The sequence below is a fragment of the Hemicordylus capensis genome, chromosome 1 (genome assembly GCF_027244095.1).
Source record: "Hemicordylus capensis ecotype Gifberg chromosome 1, rHemCap1.1.pri, whole genome shotgun sequence".
Lineage (NCBI taxonomy): Eukaryota > Metazoa > Chordata > Lepidosauria > Squamata > Cordylidae > Hemicordylus > Hemicordylus capensis.
In genome coordinates this window covers 376,800,579-376,818,649 of record NC_069657.1, presented here as the reverse complement: position 1 = coordinate 376,818,649, position 18,071 = coordinate 376,800,579, and the positions used below count along the sequence as shown (strand labels likewise).

The 18,071-nt window shown below is 44.4% G+C and overlaps 1 protein-coding gene across 2 annotated transcripts in view; it reads right to left on the bottom strand.

Moving 5' to 3' along the window:
• Positions 1-6,449: 6,449 nt before the first annotated feature.
• FAM120B (family with sequence similarity 120B) overlaps positions 6,450-18,071 on the bottom strand; it is a 61,066-nt gene continuing 49,444 nt past the window's right edge. For both annotated transcript variants that reach the window (XM_053297736.1, XM_053297746.1), the window contains exons 9-11: positions 17,338-17,475; positions 11,665-11,725; positions 6,450-9,514 (exon numbers count right to left, since the gene is read on the bottom strand). In XM_053297736.1, coding sequence (XP_053153711.1) covers positions 9,478-9,514; positions 11,665-11,725; positions 17,338-17,475 — 236 coding nt within the window. In that variant the 3' untranslated portion in view covers positions 6,450-9,477. The remainder of the gene's footprint in view (positions 9,515-11,664; positions 11,726-17,337; positions 17,476-18,071) is intronic.

The following is an 18,071-nucleotide window of genomic DNA, read 5'->3' as shown; positions in this document are numbered from 1 at the left end:
GAAGCTGCTGCTTAGGGTTTTGTAAGATATTTGTTGTAGTGATTGCCGTCAGTGGCCACAGTTGTTGTCATACTCAAAAACAGACAGCTTGGGTTTCTTTGCAAGAGACCATTCTCTGTCCTTTCAGAAACTAGAGAGCTATCTAAAAGACAGATTTGTGTATAGTCTGGAGTTCTAGGCTGGATATGATAGAAACCAGTGCTAGCTCCAGGCTGTGGTGAGCTCCGAGCAAGCTCTTCCATTGGCTTTCACCACAATGGTACCCCACCTCTGACAGTGGCTGCCCCCCTTGTGCATGGTTACTGGACAGCAGATAGCAGGGACAAAGAAGAAAGCAACAAAGAAATAACATATTGATCCTGAGCATTGCAAGGATTGTTTAAAAGCCAGGAAGCTATGAACAAATGTAATTGATGCACACAATAAACAACATAACTACACTTTTTCATGGAAAATGTATGCCACAGGAAAATAGGAGTAATATGGGACAATCTGAAATATTTAATAAACCACAGAAAAAAGAAAAAGGAAAGGAGATAAGAAAATGAATCAGTGGGTGATAGAGCCATCAAGAGAGTCAAAACTGCATTTAAACACAAATGAATATTAAATGTACTTAGAATATAAATGCAACCAGCTGAGTCTCTGGTCACAAAGTCCTTGAGCAAAAAGAATTTTAATCAGATAAAATTAAGTACCCCTTAGTTAGCCTGAGTTCAATCTACTATGTTCAATACGGTTTTTAATTACTAGTCGGAGGGCTGTGGGCCACCAGCCTCAAAGGCAGGATGCCTCTGAGTACCTGTTGCAGGGGAGTAACAGCAGGAGAGAGGGCATGCCCTCAACTCCTGCCCGTGGCTTCCAGCGGCATCTGGTGGGCCACTGTGAGAAACAGGATGCTGGACTAGATGGGCCTTGGGCCTGATCCAGCAGGGCTGTTCTTATGTTCTTAATTGTTTTTAAAGGTCTACTCTTACATAAATATGAACTTATTTAAGGGCCACACGTTAAGTTTACATTTTGGTGTTGGGGTACAATTATCCAGGAAATGTTTCCTGCACAAGCTCCACTAAAATGGAATTGAGCGAGAGCACACTCACAGTATGCCAGAAGAAAGGTAACTGTGGGCAACAATATATTGGAGCTCTTTTGATTATTGAGCATCGCTAAGTGGCATGCATCCAAGATGCTCGTGTGTGTGTGTGTGTGTTGTTACAAAAGCCATGGCTATTTCTTGTGAGATTTGGCAGAAATAATGACAGGTTACAGGTTGCTTACTTGTAACTTTGGTTCTTCTAGTGGTCATGTCTTTTAACACAAATGGACACACACGGAGGTTGGGGAATTGTCAGTTACCCTCGTCTCAAAAGCTACTAATATCGTACTGAAGGAGTCTCACATGCCTATGGCTCCAGAAGGACCTGTTGAGCCTGATCATTCAGCTTCAAGACAAGAAGAGGAATCTGAGGAAGAGGAAGCGTACTCTCCACATTCAAACCTGACTTCATTGGGGTCTTCTCCAAAGTATCCCCTTGCTGACTCAAAACCAATTTTGCCATATAAGGATCGAAAACTATATTCAGACACTCCAGAATGGCCTCAGCACTAGTTGTTAATCTGGACCAGCAGAAGAAGGTTGAGCTAGACCCTTTCTTTGGGCTCATTGATGCCTGAGTCCAGCATCTTTACCTTTGAACATGGCCCTTCTGGACATCATGAAGAGCTACTGGAAGAAATCCTCATCACTGCTCAAGCCTACTAGACATCTGGACAAATTCTATAGGGTTCAGATAAAGGAGGACTCTTCTGCCTTTTTGCAAAGACACCCTATTCATAATTCTATTGTTGTCAAAGCCACACTAACGAAAACCAGAAGAAGGTCTATGGTTAATCTGGGCAACAAAGGCAAGGAATTGGATATATTTGGTAGGTGCCTATATTTGGCAGCTGCAATACATTTGAAAATTGCAAACTATCAGGCATACAATGACCATTACAATAATTTCCTCCAGGAGAGGGTTACAGCATTTATTGAACAGCTGCCTTCTGATAAGAAAGATCCAGCGAGAGGCTTGTACATCCAAATTTTATTTATTTAAAGGAGAAAACCAGTAACAGGATAAGCATGGAACAAGAATAAGTAAAAGGTCACAGGATGAATAGGTCAAGGTAAAAGATATAAAGGAAAGGCTTTTAGAGAATAGAAAAAGGCTGTCTCTGGAGCTGACACAGGGCTAAAAAAAATGGAGTGGGGTTCTTCCCAGGCTCTTAAAGCATTCTTAGCTAATTTGCATTGACCTGCCTCTGGAGCACGTGGGAAGGATAACCCACACAAGATATCCTCATCCAGCAGCAGGGAAACTAGACTGTTGTGCTGCTGAGCAACTTCCAAGTTGTTAAGAGGTTTCCAGTCTCCCCTAACTTCACAGATGATTTCTAAAGTTGCAAATGTATGTGCACTTACTTGGGAGAGCACCCCTTTGAACTGGCCAGCATGACAAGGCAGTTCTCGTGTAGGGACCCACAAGGGCTCCTGTGCAATGTAAAAGGCAGCCCCACTGGCATAAAGGCTGGGCTGCTGCAGAGTGACTTTAAACCATTCTGGGCAGCAGTGTAGCACTCCTGGAAGCAATGGAAGGAGTGCTGTGCCTGGAAGCGGTTTAGAGTAATTCCACAGCAGCCCTGTTGTTGCTACACTGTCGGGGCTGTCTTTTAAGTTCCGCAGCAGCCCCAGCGGGTTCCCGCCATTGACAGAGGGGGGACCGCCATGTTGGCCAGCAAGACTTACTTCTGAGTAAGTAAGTAATAAGTTTATTGTTGTGACTTCAGGTCATTACACAGCATAACATAAAGGAAGAAATACAACATATGATCTATCTAATATGTCGCCTGACTCCGAAGGCTCTAGGCAGTTCACAACCATGGGTACAATAAAAACACAATAAAACAAACTATTAAAACAATGAGTTAAAATCATTTAAAACATTCAAAAATTACTATAAGCCAGGCTAAAAAAATGTGTCGTAAGGGCTCTTTTAGAGGATGACAAAGATGTTAAGCCACGGATATCAATAGGGAGAGCATGCAACAGCCCAAAAGCAACTACAGAGAAGCCCTGCTCCCGAGTTGCCACCAGATGAGCTGGCAGCATCTGGAGATGGAACACTCTTGATGACCTTAATGTGCGGCGGGGATCATACAGAAGAAGGGTCTGTCTCAGGTAACCTGGTCCTAAACTGTTTAGGGCTTTAAAGGTAACTAGCTGGGCTGGGCGCTGAGCATCTGTGCCTCTAGTTCCCCCCGCCGCTGCCGTTTTCTTCCCCGCCTACCTGCCACCATTTTCTTCTCCCACTCTCTGCCACTTTCTTCCCTCCCCTGCTGCCGTTTTGTTTCCCGCCTCACCTCCGCTTTCCTCTCCCCCTACCAGCAGCTTGCTCGCGAACTCCCACGAGAGCTGCCACGCATGGGATTAGTGAAGGGTATAACTTAGAGAAATATATACATATATAGAGAGAGATTATTAACAGTTTGTATTTTGCCCAGAAACCTATTGGCAACCAATGCAATTGTTTTAAAACAGCCATAATGTGGTCTGGAGATCAGTCAAGAAACCCTGGAAATCAATCTAGCAGCCCTACGCAGAGCAAATTGCAATAGTCAAGCCTCCAGATCTCAACCCCATACAACATCTGAGCTATCATCTTGCCCAGGAATATTTTAAGTGCAGGGACTATGAACTGCCCTCCTTTGGAGTAGAAAAACTTCAGAATAGCCCCCACTGTACATTGGGCAGTTGCTAAAACAGTGGCTAGGTGTGTCTTCCATGCAAAGGATTTATGATGTCCAGATATTTGAAGGAGGAGCACTGCTCTATTTGTTGGGTGTTAATTGACCACCTATGTTTGGTGTTGCTACTACCAAAGACTGCTACTTTGGTTTTATCATGATTTATCCTGTTTTTATCTTTCACAATAATCTGCCAGTCTGGCCATCATTCTTCTAAAGCCAATCTTGGCGCAAGAGATTAGTGCCATGTCATCAGCATACATTAAAATTGAGATTTTACGCCCACTGAGTGAAGAGGAGGAGGAAAAATTGCGATTCCATGGCCAATACAATATCATTAACATAAAAATAAAAAGGGGACAACTAAGCAGCCCTGTTTAACACCTCTCTCCAATGAAATAGGACCTGAGAAAGACCCTTGTTGGTCCACTCTCACCCTAGCCTTGATATCAGAGTGCAATTCAATTATTAGCCTAAGAAGACACCTATCAATGTCCAGTCTCTCAAGTTTCTCCCATAATCAGGACCTGTCAATCAAAACAAAGGCAGAGGTAAGATCAACAAATGTGAAATAGAGTATTTTTGAGTAAGCCTGCATAGTATCTGGCTGCAAGTGTTGCCCCAGAGGTTTTTTAGGAGGAAGTTCTCAGGCCATTTCATTCTTAAACCTCTGACACACAATGGCAACAAGCATCCAAGAAATTCCTCCGTCAGAGTGAGCCTAGTAGTGTCCTGAGGGACAGCACCATAACTTATTGGCCAGAAACAATAGCTTTGTTGCAGTTTATCTCATCACTGGGAGTCTCTCTCTCTCCTCCCCTCCCCACTAATTTATATACATGTTTATCTCTGGCTTGCTTTTTTATTGTGTGGAATACACACCAAAATTTGCATAGGCATCTAGAGATTTTCCAAAGGGCAATTTACTCCTGCTTCACTACACATAGAGTAGGGAGGAGAGGAATGTACAGCAACTTCAATACAGCCAAGTATCATTCATACAGCCAATGGCTTTTTTCATGAGGTTTCATGATGATTGGCCCTTAATACATAAAGCAAGCATGTTTTAAAAGTTGCACTTTAGGACAGTGTTGAAAATGGCCATGCAGAGGCCATGACTCTGGCATTTTTTGCTATGCCATATGGAGAGCGGATAAAGCAAGAGGTGGAGGTGTGGCTACCTGCCTGAGAGTGACTTTGGGGAATGTCAGCTCCACCTGCCACGCCTCTTAATTCCTAGCTGGGCAGACTTGTTTCCTGTGCCCTGCAGTCAACTTCCAGTCAATATAACTTTAAAAAATATTTCCTCAGTGCTCTCACACACTGCCAGTAGTGTACTAGAATAATGGACAGGCACACTGCACAGGCAACAAAATCCATAGCAGCTTTCACGCTCTGTACTGTACTCAGAAGCCTGTATAGCATTGGCTATAATCTGGAAAAATAGTTAAAACTTTTAGAACACCGGAAGATAAAACGGCAGTGGAAATACAAAAGGCCATTCACAGCCTCTTTCTACAGTTCTAGCAATCCACCCCCAATCACAGCCACAACTGTTCTCTGAGTGTCCCCCACTCCCGCTCTTCTTCTTTTTGGGTTGGCGAGGTAGTCCTGCACTCCCTCACTATTGCAAAAGGAAAAAAACAAGTCAGAAGTCTTTTTGAAGTAGCACAAGAGCACCTTCTCAAACCAAGCAATACAGCCATCTATGGCGAAAAGAGATGGGGGGAAATTCAGAGTGAGGTAATGGCTGGGCAGAGAGCTCTAAAATTTGGCATGTAGGTAGTGGAGAATGGCAGGACTCTGTGTCACTTCAAGTACATCAGGCAATCTCATTGACGTTTAAAGATTTTTTTAAAAAATAAGCTGAAATTGCACTAAGATCTGAGAACTGTGGCAAAAAAGAGCTTCACATCTGAGAATCACTGATTTTTTAAAAAAATTATTAAAACTCAAAAGCTGGATCAGCTTTTGATTTTGAATTATTTTTAATATACACACAGTCCTCCACTACCTGTGCACCAATTTTCTGAGCTCTCTGCCCAGCCATTGCTGCATTCTGGATTTTTTCCTCTTAGACAGTTGTATTTTTTGTTTGAGAAAGTGTTCTTGCACAATTGTGATACTTCAAAAGGATTTTTGATTTATTTTGTTCCTTTTGCAATAGTGGGGGCGCACAAGCGCACACACACAAAGAGCGGGAACTACCAGAGAAATATGCATGGAATCTGGTGCCGCCCCTTCCCAGTGAGAGCCCCTAAGCTGAAGCAGTGCTTAATGACAGCATTTGGAATATGGAACATCCAGTTGTGCTCTAATACAGATGTACATGTGCAAGAGCATTGGGAGGAAAAAAATATGAAATTTGTTTTTAAAAATAACTGAAAAACATGCTTGCGCACAAACTTATTTCTTGCCTACCTGGGCCAGGTGAATGCACCAATAGGAAACAGGAGGTGGGGCACACCCGCCTCCTCAGCAACTGTATTGGCCAGAAATGGGTAGGATGGACGGAGAAAAGGTTTTTATTGTAAACCACATAAGTTTTGGGCGGTATAAAAATGTTTTAATAAATAAATAAATAAATAAAATAAAAGCCTGCTGTACAAACAAGCTAAGGTTTGAAAAACTAACAAACTGCAATCAACTGCAACATTGAAAGCAGCAATGTGAATGGCTCAGATTTACTCCAATTTATACTTGTTTACACTTATACATGCTTATTTCTCTCTCACACTTAAAGACACGATTCTATTAAGATGCAGGATCAACCAATGTGTATTTGCATTACTCACTAGCACAGCCTTTCTCTAATAATAATAATAATTATTATTTATTTAACATATTTTTATACCGCCCAAAACTTAGGTCTCTGGGCGGTTTACAACAAAATAAAAACAGAAAGTAAAACATTAGTTAAAACAAAAACAAAAAGTTTGAAATATTATAACAATTTAAAATTTTTAAAACAATATTTTGAAATAGCATTAAAACAATATTAATGAAAAGCCTGGGTGAACAGATGCTTTTTCAAAAATACTTAAAAATTTACTTAAATTTTACTTTAAAAATATTTTTAAAAAGCTGTCAGAGACGAGGAGGCTCTTATTTAACTAGGGAGCGCATTCCAAAGCCTCGGGGCAGCAGCAGAGAAGGCCTGTCCCTGAGTGGCCACCAGACGAGCTGGTGGCAAATGCAGATGGACCTCTCCAGATGATCTCAGTGGATGGTGGGGTTCATGATGAAGATGTTCCCTTAAATACTCAGGGCTCAAGCTGTTTAGGGCTTTATAACCAAGACCTTGTATTTTGCCCGGAAACATTTTGGCAGCCAGTGTAGCTCCTTCAATACAGGAGTTATATGGTTTCTCCAAGATGACCCAGAGACCAACCTGGCTGCTGTATTCTGGACCAACTGTAGTTTCCAGACTACATACAAGGGCAGCCCCACATAGAGCGCATTGCAGTAATCCAGTCTGGAGGTTACCAGCAGATGTACCACTGTTTTGAGGTCATTCATCTCAAGAAACGGACACAGCTGGCGTATCAGCTGAAGCTGATAGAAGGCACTTCTGGCCACCACCTCAACCTGGGAGACCAGGGAGAGGTTGAGATCCAGAAGCACCCCTAGACTGTGTACTTGTTCCTTCTGGGGAAGTGTGACCCCATCCAGAACAGGCACATCAAAATCGTCTCTCGAGTTCCGACCCCGCACAACGAGTACCTCTGTCTTATCTGGATTCAATCTCAGTTTTTTATCCCTCATCCAGCCCATCACCGACTCCAGGCAGGCATTTAGGGAGGTTATGCCCTCTCCCAATGATGCTGACATGGAGAAATAGATTTGGGTGTCATCAGCATACTGAGAGCACCCTGCACCAAATCTCCTGATGATCTCTCCTAGTGGTTTCATGTAGATGTTAAACAACATCGGAGACAATATGGAGCCCTGAGGCACACCATACAAAAGTTCAGATTTTGAAGAACAGCAGTCTCCAAGGGACACCATCTGGAACCTGCCCGAGAGGTAAGAGTGGAACCACTACAAAGCAGTGCCTCCCACCCCCACCCCCCTGAGAAGCTCCAGGAGGATACTATGGTCGATAGTATCGAAAGCCGCTGGGAGGTCCAAAAGGACCAACAGAGTCACACTTCCTCTGTCCATTCCCAATTGGAGACCATTCATCAGGCCGACCAAGGCAGTCTCCACCCCATAGCCAGCCCAAAAGCCAATTTGAAATGGGTCAAGATATGATTTATTTATTTATTAAAATAAACCTCCCACTCCAAAGACTCTGAGCGGTGTACAAAAACATGTATCTCTAAGACTGTCTGAAGCTGGGAGGCCACCACCCTCTCAATTAACTTGCCCAGACATGGAAGGTTGGAGACAGGCCTGTAGTTGCTCAACTCTGAGAGATCCAAGGTAGGCTTCTTCAGAAGCAGTCTATTAATTGCCTCCTTAAGACAAGGAGGCATCCTACCTTCCCTCAGAGATGCATTTATAATCTCTACCAGGCCTTCTACAACCCCCCTCCCCCGCCGCCAGATAATATAAGCCATGTTGGGCAAGGGTCAAGAGAACAGGTGGTGGGCCGCACTGTTCCAATCAGCTTGTCCACATCTTCAGGAGTCACAAACTGGAACTGAACCAACCGAATCACACAAGAGGAGTTGCTGGACACTTCCACATCAGACACTGAAGTAATTGTGGAGATGGAGTCTAAGTTGGCCCGAATACGAGAGATTTCCCCCACAAAGAATTCATTAAACACATCAGAGGGTAATCGATGGTTCCAGATTCTGATTCAAGGGAGGAGGGCCACATACTAGCCCTCTCACAACCCTGAACAACTCTGCTGGACGTGAACTTGTGGATACAATACGGGCAGAATAGAATTGCTTCTTTGCCACACGTATCACCTGAGCATAGGTCTTCAAATGAGCTCTATGTTGCGATCTGTTGGATTCAAGCCGAGTCTTTCTCCACTTGCGCTCCAGTCATCTACCTCGCATCCATTTGACACTCACTAAAATATAGGAAACCTGGAATGCTTATCTCCTCTCTTATATAAAAGCTTTTAGACCAGAAATAAATTTCCCACAGAATCAGATTTCATGTATGGTTATGTTAGACTTTAATAATTTGATTCTTTCTATTTTTACTCATTCACTGCTAATAAAATAGATTTCTTATCACAAAAGCACAACGGTAGAATAAGACTGGAAATGATAAAGATCGTTTTCTTCCAGTTTATATTTGCCAAGACATTACCTTGCAGTATAATGAGTTCATATTTGCATCTGTTGGATTTTGTTGCTTTCTGACCAAGGTCATTTTCAAATTGAATGTTGTGCTCTTGCAGTCCATCCTTTTGTGTCATCCAGAAAAGTGCTGAGCATACTCTCTGCTACTTCTCTAGTGAAAATAGTGAATGATCCCTGAACACCAGTCATCTCTTCCTTGGACTAACTAATTAGTCAAATTGGTTGCTGATTTCCAATCAAATTTGTACTTGCCTTAAAGAAGCATCTTCTAATCCATAATTCTGCAATGTAATAGCATTGCATCTCTCATTTCCAAGCGTTTTATTGAGCCTCATCATGCTTTCCACAATATAAAACAGAAAACTAATTTTGATGATTAATCCGTCACATATTTTCAGAATATCTTTGCTCAAACTCTTTCTATTCAGTTCCACTCAGGAGAAGCATCATCTGTGTGCCATCTAAAAATGCAAATAAACCATGATGAGTGAGCAATCCATCAACATATATACACAGAAGAAAAACTTTGAAATAACAGTGTGGTTATCTTCATATATAATTATCTTAGATATACCCGTTGCTAATTCCATGTTTGGCAGCTCTCATGAGAGTTTGCGAGCGAGGGGAAGGGAGAAGAAAGCGACGGCGGTGGGAAACATAAGGTCAACGGACAGGCCAGTGAACGGGAAAGCAGGTGGGCAAGGAGAGAAGGCGGCGGTGGGGGGAAAGAAATTGAAAGTGGCGGTGGGGGGAAGAGAAAGCAGCAGTGATGGTGGGGAGAGGCAGCGGCGGCGGCTGGGGGGGAGGCAGCAGCGGTGGCCGGTGGGGGGAGAAAGCAGCAGCTGGGGGTGGGTGGGGAGAAAGCAGCAGTGGCGGGGGGGGGAGAAAGCAGCAGTGGCGGGGGGGAGAAAGCAGCAGTGGCGGGGGGGGAGAAAGCAGCAGTGGCGGCAGGGGGAGAAAGCAGCGGCAAGGGGGGGAAGCAGCAGCGGCCAGCCAGAGAGAAAAAAACATTGAAGCGGGGGGGGAAGGCTGAGAACAAGGAAGAATCAGAGGTGCAGATGCTCTGTACTCAGGCTAGCAAGTACAAATAAAATACGCTATCTGGATTCATTTCAATCTGCTTTATGCCTAGAAACTGCCTTGACCACCCAGATGGATGACTTATGCCGGGAGAAAGCCACTGCAGCCAGTGAGTGCCACTCACTGGTGAGCACCACTCGGGGGTGGGGCAGTGAGGGCAGGAAAATATCACTTTAAATGGCAGCAAAATTACCCTCCTCTGGTACCCATAATGCTCTGCGGGGTGGAGGCACCCAATCCAGCATTCCATGCGGAAGCTGTCCCACCCGTTGTTCAGTTAGCCTCCGCACATGCCAAGTCAAGTGCCTCTGCCCCACACAGCATTCCAGGTACCAGCGGTGGGTAAGTTTGCCACCGATTAAAGTGGTATTTCCTTACCCTCACTGCCCCTACCTCAAGCAGTGCTCACCAGCTGCTACTGGGAGAAGGACAAGGGGAGTATAATCCTGTTTATTTGTAAACTGCCTTGGGAATTCATATTTGGAAGGTGGTAGGGGAATCTCCTAAATACGGAGACGTCTCAGTGGCTTCTGATATCGTTGACCATGATATCCTTCTGGACAGGTTCTCTGAGCTGGGGTTTGAAGACATACAGTTTTGGTGCTTTTGCTCTCACTTGGAGTGCCAGTTCTAGAAGGTGGTGCTGGGGATTACAACTTAGCCTGTGACCAATATGAAGACACCCAGTTCTATTTCTCTTCTTAATCTGGTGAGGCAACAGAAGAGCTGGTGCAGTGTCTGGAGTTCGCAATGGGCAATAGGCTGAGGCTCAATCACAACATGACAGAGTCCTGTGGGAAGGTGGTTCAACTGATGGTGTTCAGCCTGTTTTGGATGGGGTTCTACTTCTCCTAAGGGATCTGATTTACAGTTTAGGGGCATTCCTAAAACTAGGTTTGCTATCAGAGACCCAAGTAACCTCTGTGGCATGGAGTGTCCTTAATCAACCGAGGCTGCTGACTCTCCTGGACTGTATTTACATATTACTGTACAAATACAGCTAAAATCCAAAAATATTTTGGATTTGTGAGCTTTTAATTAAACAATTAACTTATACTGCAATATTATGCATGTTTACTCAGAAGTAAGTCCCACTAAGTTCAATGGAACTTACTAGTAAGTGGCCCACATTCTCTATAGCTTTAAGAGGGTGGGGCAAGACACCAGCTGCCTTGCAGTGTTGCTTTGGAGCGCAGTGTGCAGGAAGGGGAATCAGGAAGAAATTTTCATTTCGATCCTCTCCCTGTAAAATCCCTATTAGATGCAAGGAATATGTCCCTCAGAGCTGCATGTACCTCAGGGACATATTCCAGGCAGTGAACAGTGCTTTTGCAGGGAGGAGAGAGAAGTGAAAATCGCTTCCCAATTCTCCTTCTAATGTGCTCGATGGAGTAAAACTGCCACACGGCTAGTGTCTTGGCTCCCTGTGAGGGCGGAGTGCAAAGCTGTGGAAAACAGCTGTAGGCCAGTGTGTTTAAGACTCAGCCTCAACTTCTACCACTCCCAAGTAGTTTCTAAATTTGTTATTTACCGAGGAGCACGTTGGAATCTCTGTCCCCTGTGAGGGTGGTATCCTGATCTGTATCCTGGACCTGAGGAAAACAGATTATTATTTTTTAATGTCCAGAGACCCAGAAAAACCAATCTCCTACTAATATTTTAGAAATTATCCATTTCTTTTTAAAAAAATAATGGCTGACATTCTGACTAACGATGTGTGCGAGTTTCTACCGATGGTATGCAGCACTAGCCTCTGCACTTTCAAAGCATGGGCACTCTTGCACAAGAGTGTGACTTTTTTTGGCACTCTCCTCATGCCCCGGAAGCAGTCTGTTCGGTGGACACATGACCCTGATGTGTTTCCGCTGTAACATAACACTTCTGGAGTGCAGGAAGAGCACCAAAATTACCACACTCCTACACAAGAGTGCCTGTGCTTTGGAAGCACTGGGACTAATGTTGCTTGAACACTATAGAAGCACACATGCCGCATTAGTCAAGATGTCAGTCAGTGTTTCCATTTCAGAAAAAAACTACGAATCCTTGCCATTCCTGTTTCACATGTATCCCCATATGGTTTGTCACAAGTCATATCATCACGAAACAGGGCTAGAACGGCAATAGTAAAATGGGGCATAGAAAGGAAGTGTATGGACTTTATTGTTAACATCAGAAATAGAGGGCCATCTGATTCATGGCCTGATGAAAAAATGTTTACATTTAGGTACCCACAGAGAGAGAGAGAAACATGGCACAACACCATACAGTAAAGCTAATGCCTTAAACAAATAATCTATTCCAATGCCCCTTGTGGAGCAACATTCTCTACATTTTAGTGTTTGGTGGGAAATGTTTTATCTGGTACCTCCTTCCTTCCATTCTTCAACTATGCATATTTTATACAGAAGGACCTTGATATTCGCGGCAGTTCCATTCCTGGCTGCAACCGCAGATATGGAAACCACGAATATCGAGAGGCATTGGGGGCTATGGGACCATGGGGGTTAGCCTAAAATTGCTGGAAATCGACCAAATTTGGGGGGGGAACATGGAGGGAAGCTCCTCACCATGCTTTGCTACTCCCCCAAGTCATGCTGTGCCCTCCAATCAGCCAAAAATTGCTGGGTTTTTTTGTTTTTAAACAGAGCTATTTTTAGGCTTGGAGAAACAAAATGGTGGCTGGAAATGACCTCTACAGTCATTTCCTGCCACCCCCGACCTGTGGATACACGAGGTCAATTTGTCTCCCCCCCCCACACACACACCACTTATGCCAAGGTCATATATCTTTTCCCTGACCATGGATACATAAATCTGTGGATTATCCAATGAATCCACAGATAATGAGGTTTCCCTGTATTATAAATGACTGTGAAAAATTTTGTTGATTAATTATCAGTCTTTAGAAGGATTTAACTACAGCAATGGTAGTTAGGAAGTTTCATTTATTATTGGTCACATTTGTATTCTACCATTTCTTCAACATGTTCAGGCATATTTGGCATATATGGAGTTGCCTCCATTTTACTTCCACAACGCTGTGGGCTGTGAGATCGTCTGGAAGATAAGCTGAGACTTGCCATGGCATCCTAGTGAGCTTCATACAAGCATCATAACAAAACATTTAGTTTTCAGCAACATGTTTTGTGGGTTTCTATTTATGCCAGTGCAGTTTAATAGGTACACATATCTCTCACACATCTTAAACACTTTTGCCCCTTGTAACCAAAAGTAATATAATCAACTACAAAAGGCTTAAGAACAGCTCCAGTTCCAGCTAAGATTTTCATTGGTGGGGAAATGGCTTGACTAGCAAGCCAGAGGTTGCCGGTTTGAATCCCCGCTGGTATGTTTCCCAAACTATCGGAAACACCTATATCGGGCAGCAGCGATATAGGAAGATGCTGAAAGGCATAATCTCATACTGCAATAGAGGAGGCAACGGTAAATCTCTTCTATATTCTACCAAATGACAACCACAGGGCTCTATGGTCACCAGGAGTAGACACCGACTCGGCGGCACACTTTACCTCTACCTTTACCTTACCTTGTAAGGTAAGTATTGAAATGTGCACTTCCAATAAGCTGTGAAGTCCAACACCACAACTGAGTGAAAAATAGGGAGCAGTCAATTCACACCTTTGCTGTAATCATTTGTCTGAAGACATGCATTCTGAACTGCTGCCTCAAAATGATGTGATGGGAATGTGTGAAAAGAGAAGAATGGAGAAACTACTAGATATTGTTTTAATAAAAACAGATAATTCCAATGAATTGGGAGAAGAGGCAGAATGAAAGGGATAAAGAAACTATAATCACAGTGTTTTGGATTTTTATTTAGTCACAAATGGAGGCATGAATTATCTACCATATATGGGCTGGGTGTTGTTGTTTTTTTGCATGTCCTCCTGGAAGCACCACTGCTGTGAGAGAGTTGGTAGTGCCTGCTGTCAAGCTACAGGAAACCCACCCAGCAGATTGCCTGCCTCACACTCACACCTTTTCTCCTTCTTCAAGCTGGATCACTGGGCTGCTGAGCCCCTGAGCTGACTAGAATGCAGAGTCCAACACTGAAGTCACTATCTTCAAGTGCTCCTAACATGGGAGCACCCAACCTTGCTCTGCAGTGCCTTGGATATTCCTGGATTCCTGGGTCTTTGGGCCACTTTCTGTGTGGGACAGGATTTGTCCTGTGCTTGATTGCCTGAAAGCCCCCTAGACTTCTGAAGAGGAAACCCCAGAGAGATTCCTGAAAGGAAACCCTAGATAGAAACCTTTGAAGCTGGGTTATTACTAGGCTTGAGCCCAAAACATTTCAGAGGCTATTATAGAGGCTTCCGAAACGTTTCGGTTACCGGGGCCATTTCGGTGTTCTGGAGGCGGTGGGGGTGTTCCCTTAAGGGAGGGGGAGGGTGCACTCACCCCTCCCGCCGCATTTCCCCTGCTGGCGCTGGCGGAACAGTTCCGGGCTCATCTCTAGTTATTCCATACATGGGCTTGCTGTGGCCTGACATTCGGGATGTGATTGAACCAGCATTTGGATGGTTCGGTGGTGGGGGAGGGTTACCTTGAAGGAGCAGGGAGGGTGCCCATTGCCCGCCGCATTTTCCCCCGCCGGCACTGTCACCAAAACCGCTGGTGTGGGGCTGCTGCGTACCTCCTTGCAGCCCTAGTCAGCGTTGCCCTGGAAGTGGTTGGTGCACATACACCAGTGGTTTTGGCAACAGTGCCGGCGGGGGAAATGTGGTGGTGGGAACGGGCACACTCCCTGCTCCTTCAAGGCAACCCCCCACCACCAAACCGTCCAAACGCCAGAGCTCCAAACCAGTTCGTGCACATCCCTACCTGACATGCATTGCCACAGACTTTGGTGTCAAGCAGATACCCCTCTGTCTAAACCTTCTCCAGGGTTGGGAAGTCTTTCAGTGTTGCCTTTCTTTGTCCTCCATTGGCAAAACTTTTGCGAGGAGCCCCAATTTTTTCCTGGGAACAGGAAGACTTAATTTGGTGTTGCGCTCAAAGCAGCAGTTACATATAGGTAGGAAACCACTTCTTCTTCTCTCTCTCTCTCTCTCTCACTCCCCATCCCCATTCCAAATGCCTGCTAGCCACTAGGCTATTAGAGCCTTCACTCCACCACCACTCCTTGAGGGGATTCTCAGGACTGGGCAAAAGCGAGCTAAGAGAGCCTAGCCCGCTTTTGCCCAATCGTTTGCTGCCACAGGAGCTGCGTGGCTCCCGGCAGCAAACCCTCCTAATTCCCCCTCTCCTTAGACGAGGTTAGCATTTCGATTGTGTGTTGCCGCGGCGTGGCTCCGCACCACGGCAACACATGAGGAGACCCCTGCCGGGAGTCTGAAACAAGCCTCCCAGCCCTGAGGGTCTCTCCGGGATGCCCCACGCACTCACGCAAGGCATCCTGGAACTTCCGGGGGGCCCTGATCCCCACAGCACCTGCCAGTTCTGTGACAGAGCCGGCAGTTGTGTGGGCGGCTGATCCAGCCACCCAGGGCTGCTTTCCTGCTTGTTTGCGGGGAGAGCGGGCTAAGCCCGCTCTCCCCACAAACCCCTTCCTGGCGAGTCTCACTAATCGTGTGAGACCTGCCTCCTTATCAAGGCCCTAGGAGATGCCTTCACTTGTGCTAGTCAAGGTTTCCAACTACTGTACCATCATTTGCATTCTGCTTTTGTTGTATCAAAATGTTTTGGGGTTTTTTATTTCAAAAGCTTTGTCTCTGAGTCTGGGGTATCCTAGCATTGACATTTGCCTATGTCCAGACTGTGATCCTTTTGTTATGCACACTTGTAGGTTTGGTGTTTGAGCTGATTCCCCTCAGTCTAAAAGCATAGAGACACATGTGGGTAGTGTAGCCGTGTGCAAGCAAATGTGGTAGCAGCACTATTGATTTCCTTCCTGTAGAGTGGGCACCTCTGAATTCCTAGCTAGCTGTCTGACTCCATCACTCCTTCCATACAGAGGAGGTGAACAAAGTGCCCTAACACAGGGCTCCCAGGAAGGTAGGAAGCAGCAGCTCAGCTTTCTCTCTCTTCCAAGAAGAGTTTGGCCTGGTTCTGTACTCTGTTCTGTCAAACATTTTCTAAATTATCCAAGAACTGGCTGCATACAGAGATAAAGTAACTGGTTAGAGAGGTGGTTTGAAATGGCAAAGCCAACTTTTCTTGTTTCAGCTGATAAATTATCAGATGCTCAAAGCTTGATGTTTACAAGAAGGCTAATATAGGGCTGCCAGACTGTGGCTGAGATGGAGGAAAATTACAGGCGATTAAGTGTGATGTTTTAATTGTCTCATTGAAACACTGAATAAAACTCATGCTTGAAAGAGGAAAGCCTTTATTGCAATTGTAAGCTCACTTTCAAGTATGGCCAAGAACCATTAAATAAAGATCCTGCACAAAAGCTCAATCATGCTTTAATGAATTGGGGAACAAATTAGAATCTGAAACCACAAGTCATCAAAAGACACACTAGTGAAATTCCTTAACAATTGGAGACCAAGCCAGTGTAGAAGGCTTCTGCTTAAACAGGAAAACCTGATATGTGTCTGTGATAGAGATTTAGAATAGATGGTCATATTGTACTGTGAAGTGATTATCTATTTCTGCTATTATTTTGACTGGCATTTGTGCATATTTATGATAAACCAACTTCTCATTTACCCTTGCATTTCACTGTATAAAGCCAAAGTCAAAATCAAGTCCTTAATACATAATTTTCCTTTAAAAACAAGCACGGTGAAATAATGTTGTAAGTGGGGGGCGGCTCGTAGATGAGGCAACGGCCTCAAGTGGCACCTCCATGATGGGCAATGAGTGTGGACATCTCCCTCCTCCCACCACTGCCAAGTTATCACCTCACCTGCCTGCTGCTCCTGACTGCTCTGCTGCCCTTCCCCATCACCATGCAGATGGGTTTTAAACTTCAAGTTCGGCAGCAAGGGTGGAAAGAAGGGAGATCCATCCTCCCTTGCAAGCAAACTTGAAGTAAAAAAACCCATTCTTGTGGTGATGTGGGGGGTGGGCAGCAAGGGGTCACAAGGGAGCCAGCACTGCCCCCCTGACACTGCTGCAGGGTCAGAGTGGTCGGTGAGCCTCACCTTCGGTGGTTCTGGAACGACCACTGGTTGTAAGGAAGTCATTTCAGAAATGCAAGCAATTACTTATCTACAAAATATGTTCTTTTTACCTGGAGGCTGAGCTCTAGAAGTATGAGTAGGTGACTGAGGGCGTCTCCTGAAACCTCCCCTATTCTGAGGATGATATGCACGCGACTGATTTCTGCTTGTGTTCTGAAAGTGAGAACCTCCTCTTCTTTCTTGTCTCTCTGAAAAAGAATGTATTCCACTGGTACTGATAACATACTATCAAAAAAGTAAACCAAAGTTTTTATTTCCCTGTTGGTCCACAGTAACTGGAGATACATACAGACATTATTTTGAATTTTCTGCCAGTAAAAGTGTAGCTATTCTGTTTTGAGCAATGAAAAAACACTGAGGCATCTAACCACCACAATAGAGGTGTTTGGGTTTTTTTAAGTGCAGAAGCAATGAACATCGTGGCCCTTGTGGATATGCTTACAGCAGGTTCACATCTAGTGAGTCTTCCATACAGATATCAGTTATTTGTAGGAAATAATATATAATATGTATGAACTGAGTGAAGAACATGGTGCGTCTACTTTTACACTGGAACTGCTAATCAAGGATTCCCATGTCCATGCAGGGTACTTGCAATTTATGACATGGATTTTTCTTTAAAAAATCACTGAGAACATGGTCCTAGTTCAATTTTGTTTCTTGTGGCAACATGCAATTTACACAACAACTATATTACATCAGCTTCCCCACAAATCTTAATTGTGAAAATTTCTATGAAGGACAAGCTTTTGTTCTGTATTTTTTAAACCAGTCATTTCTGTCT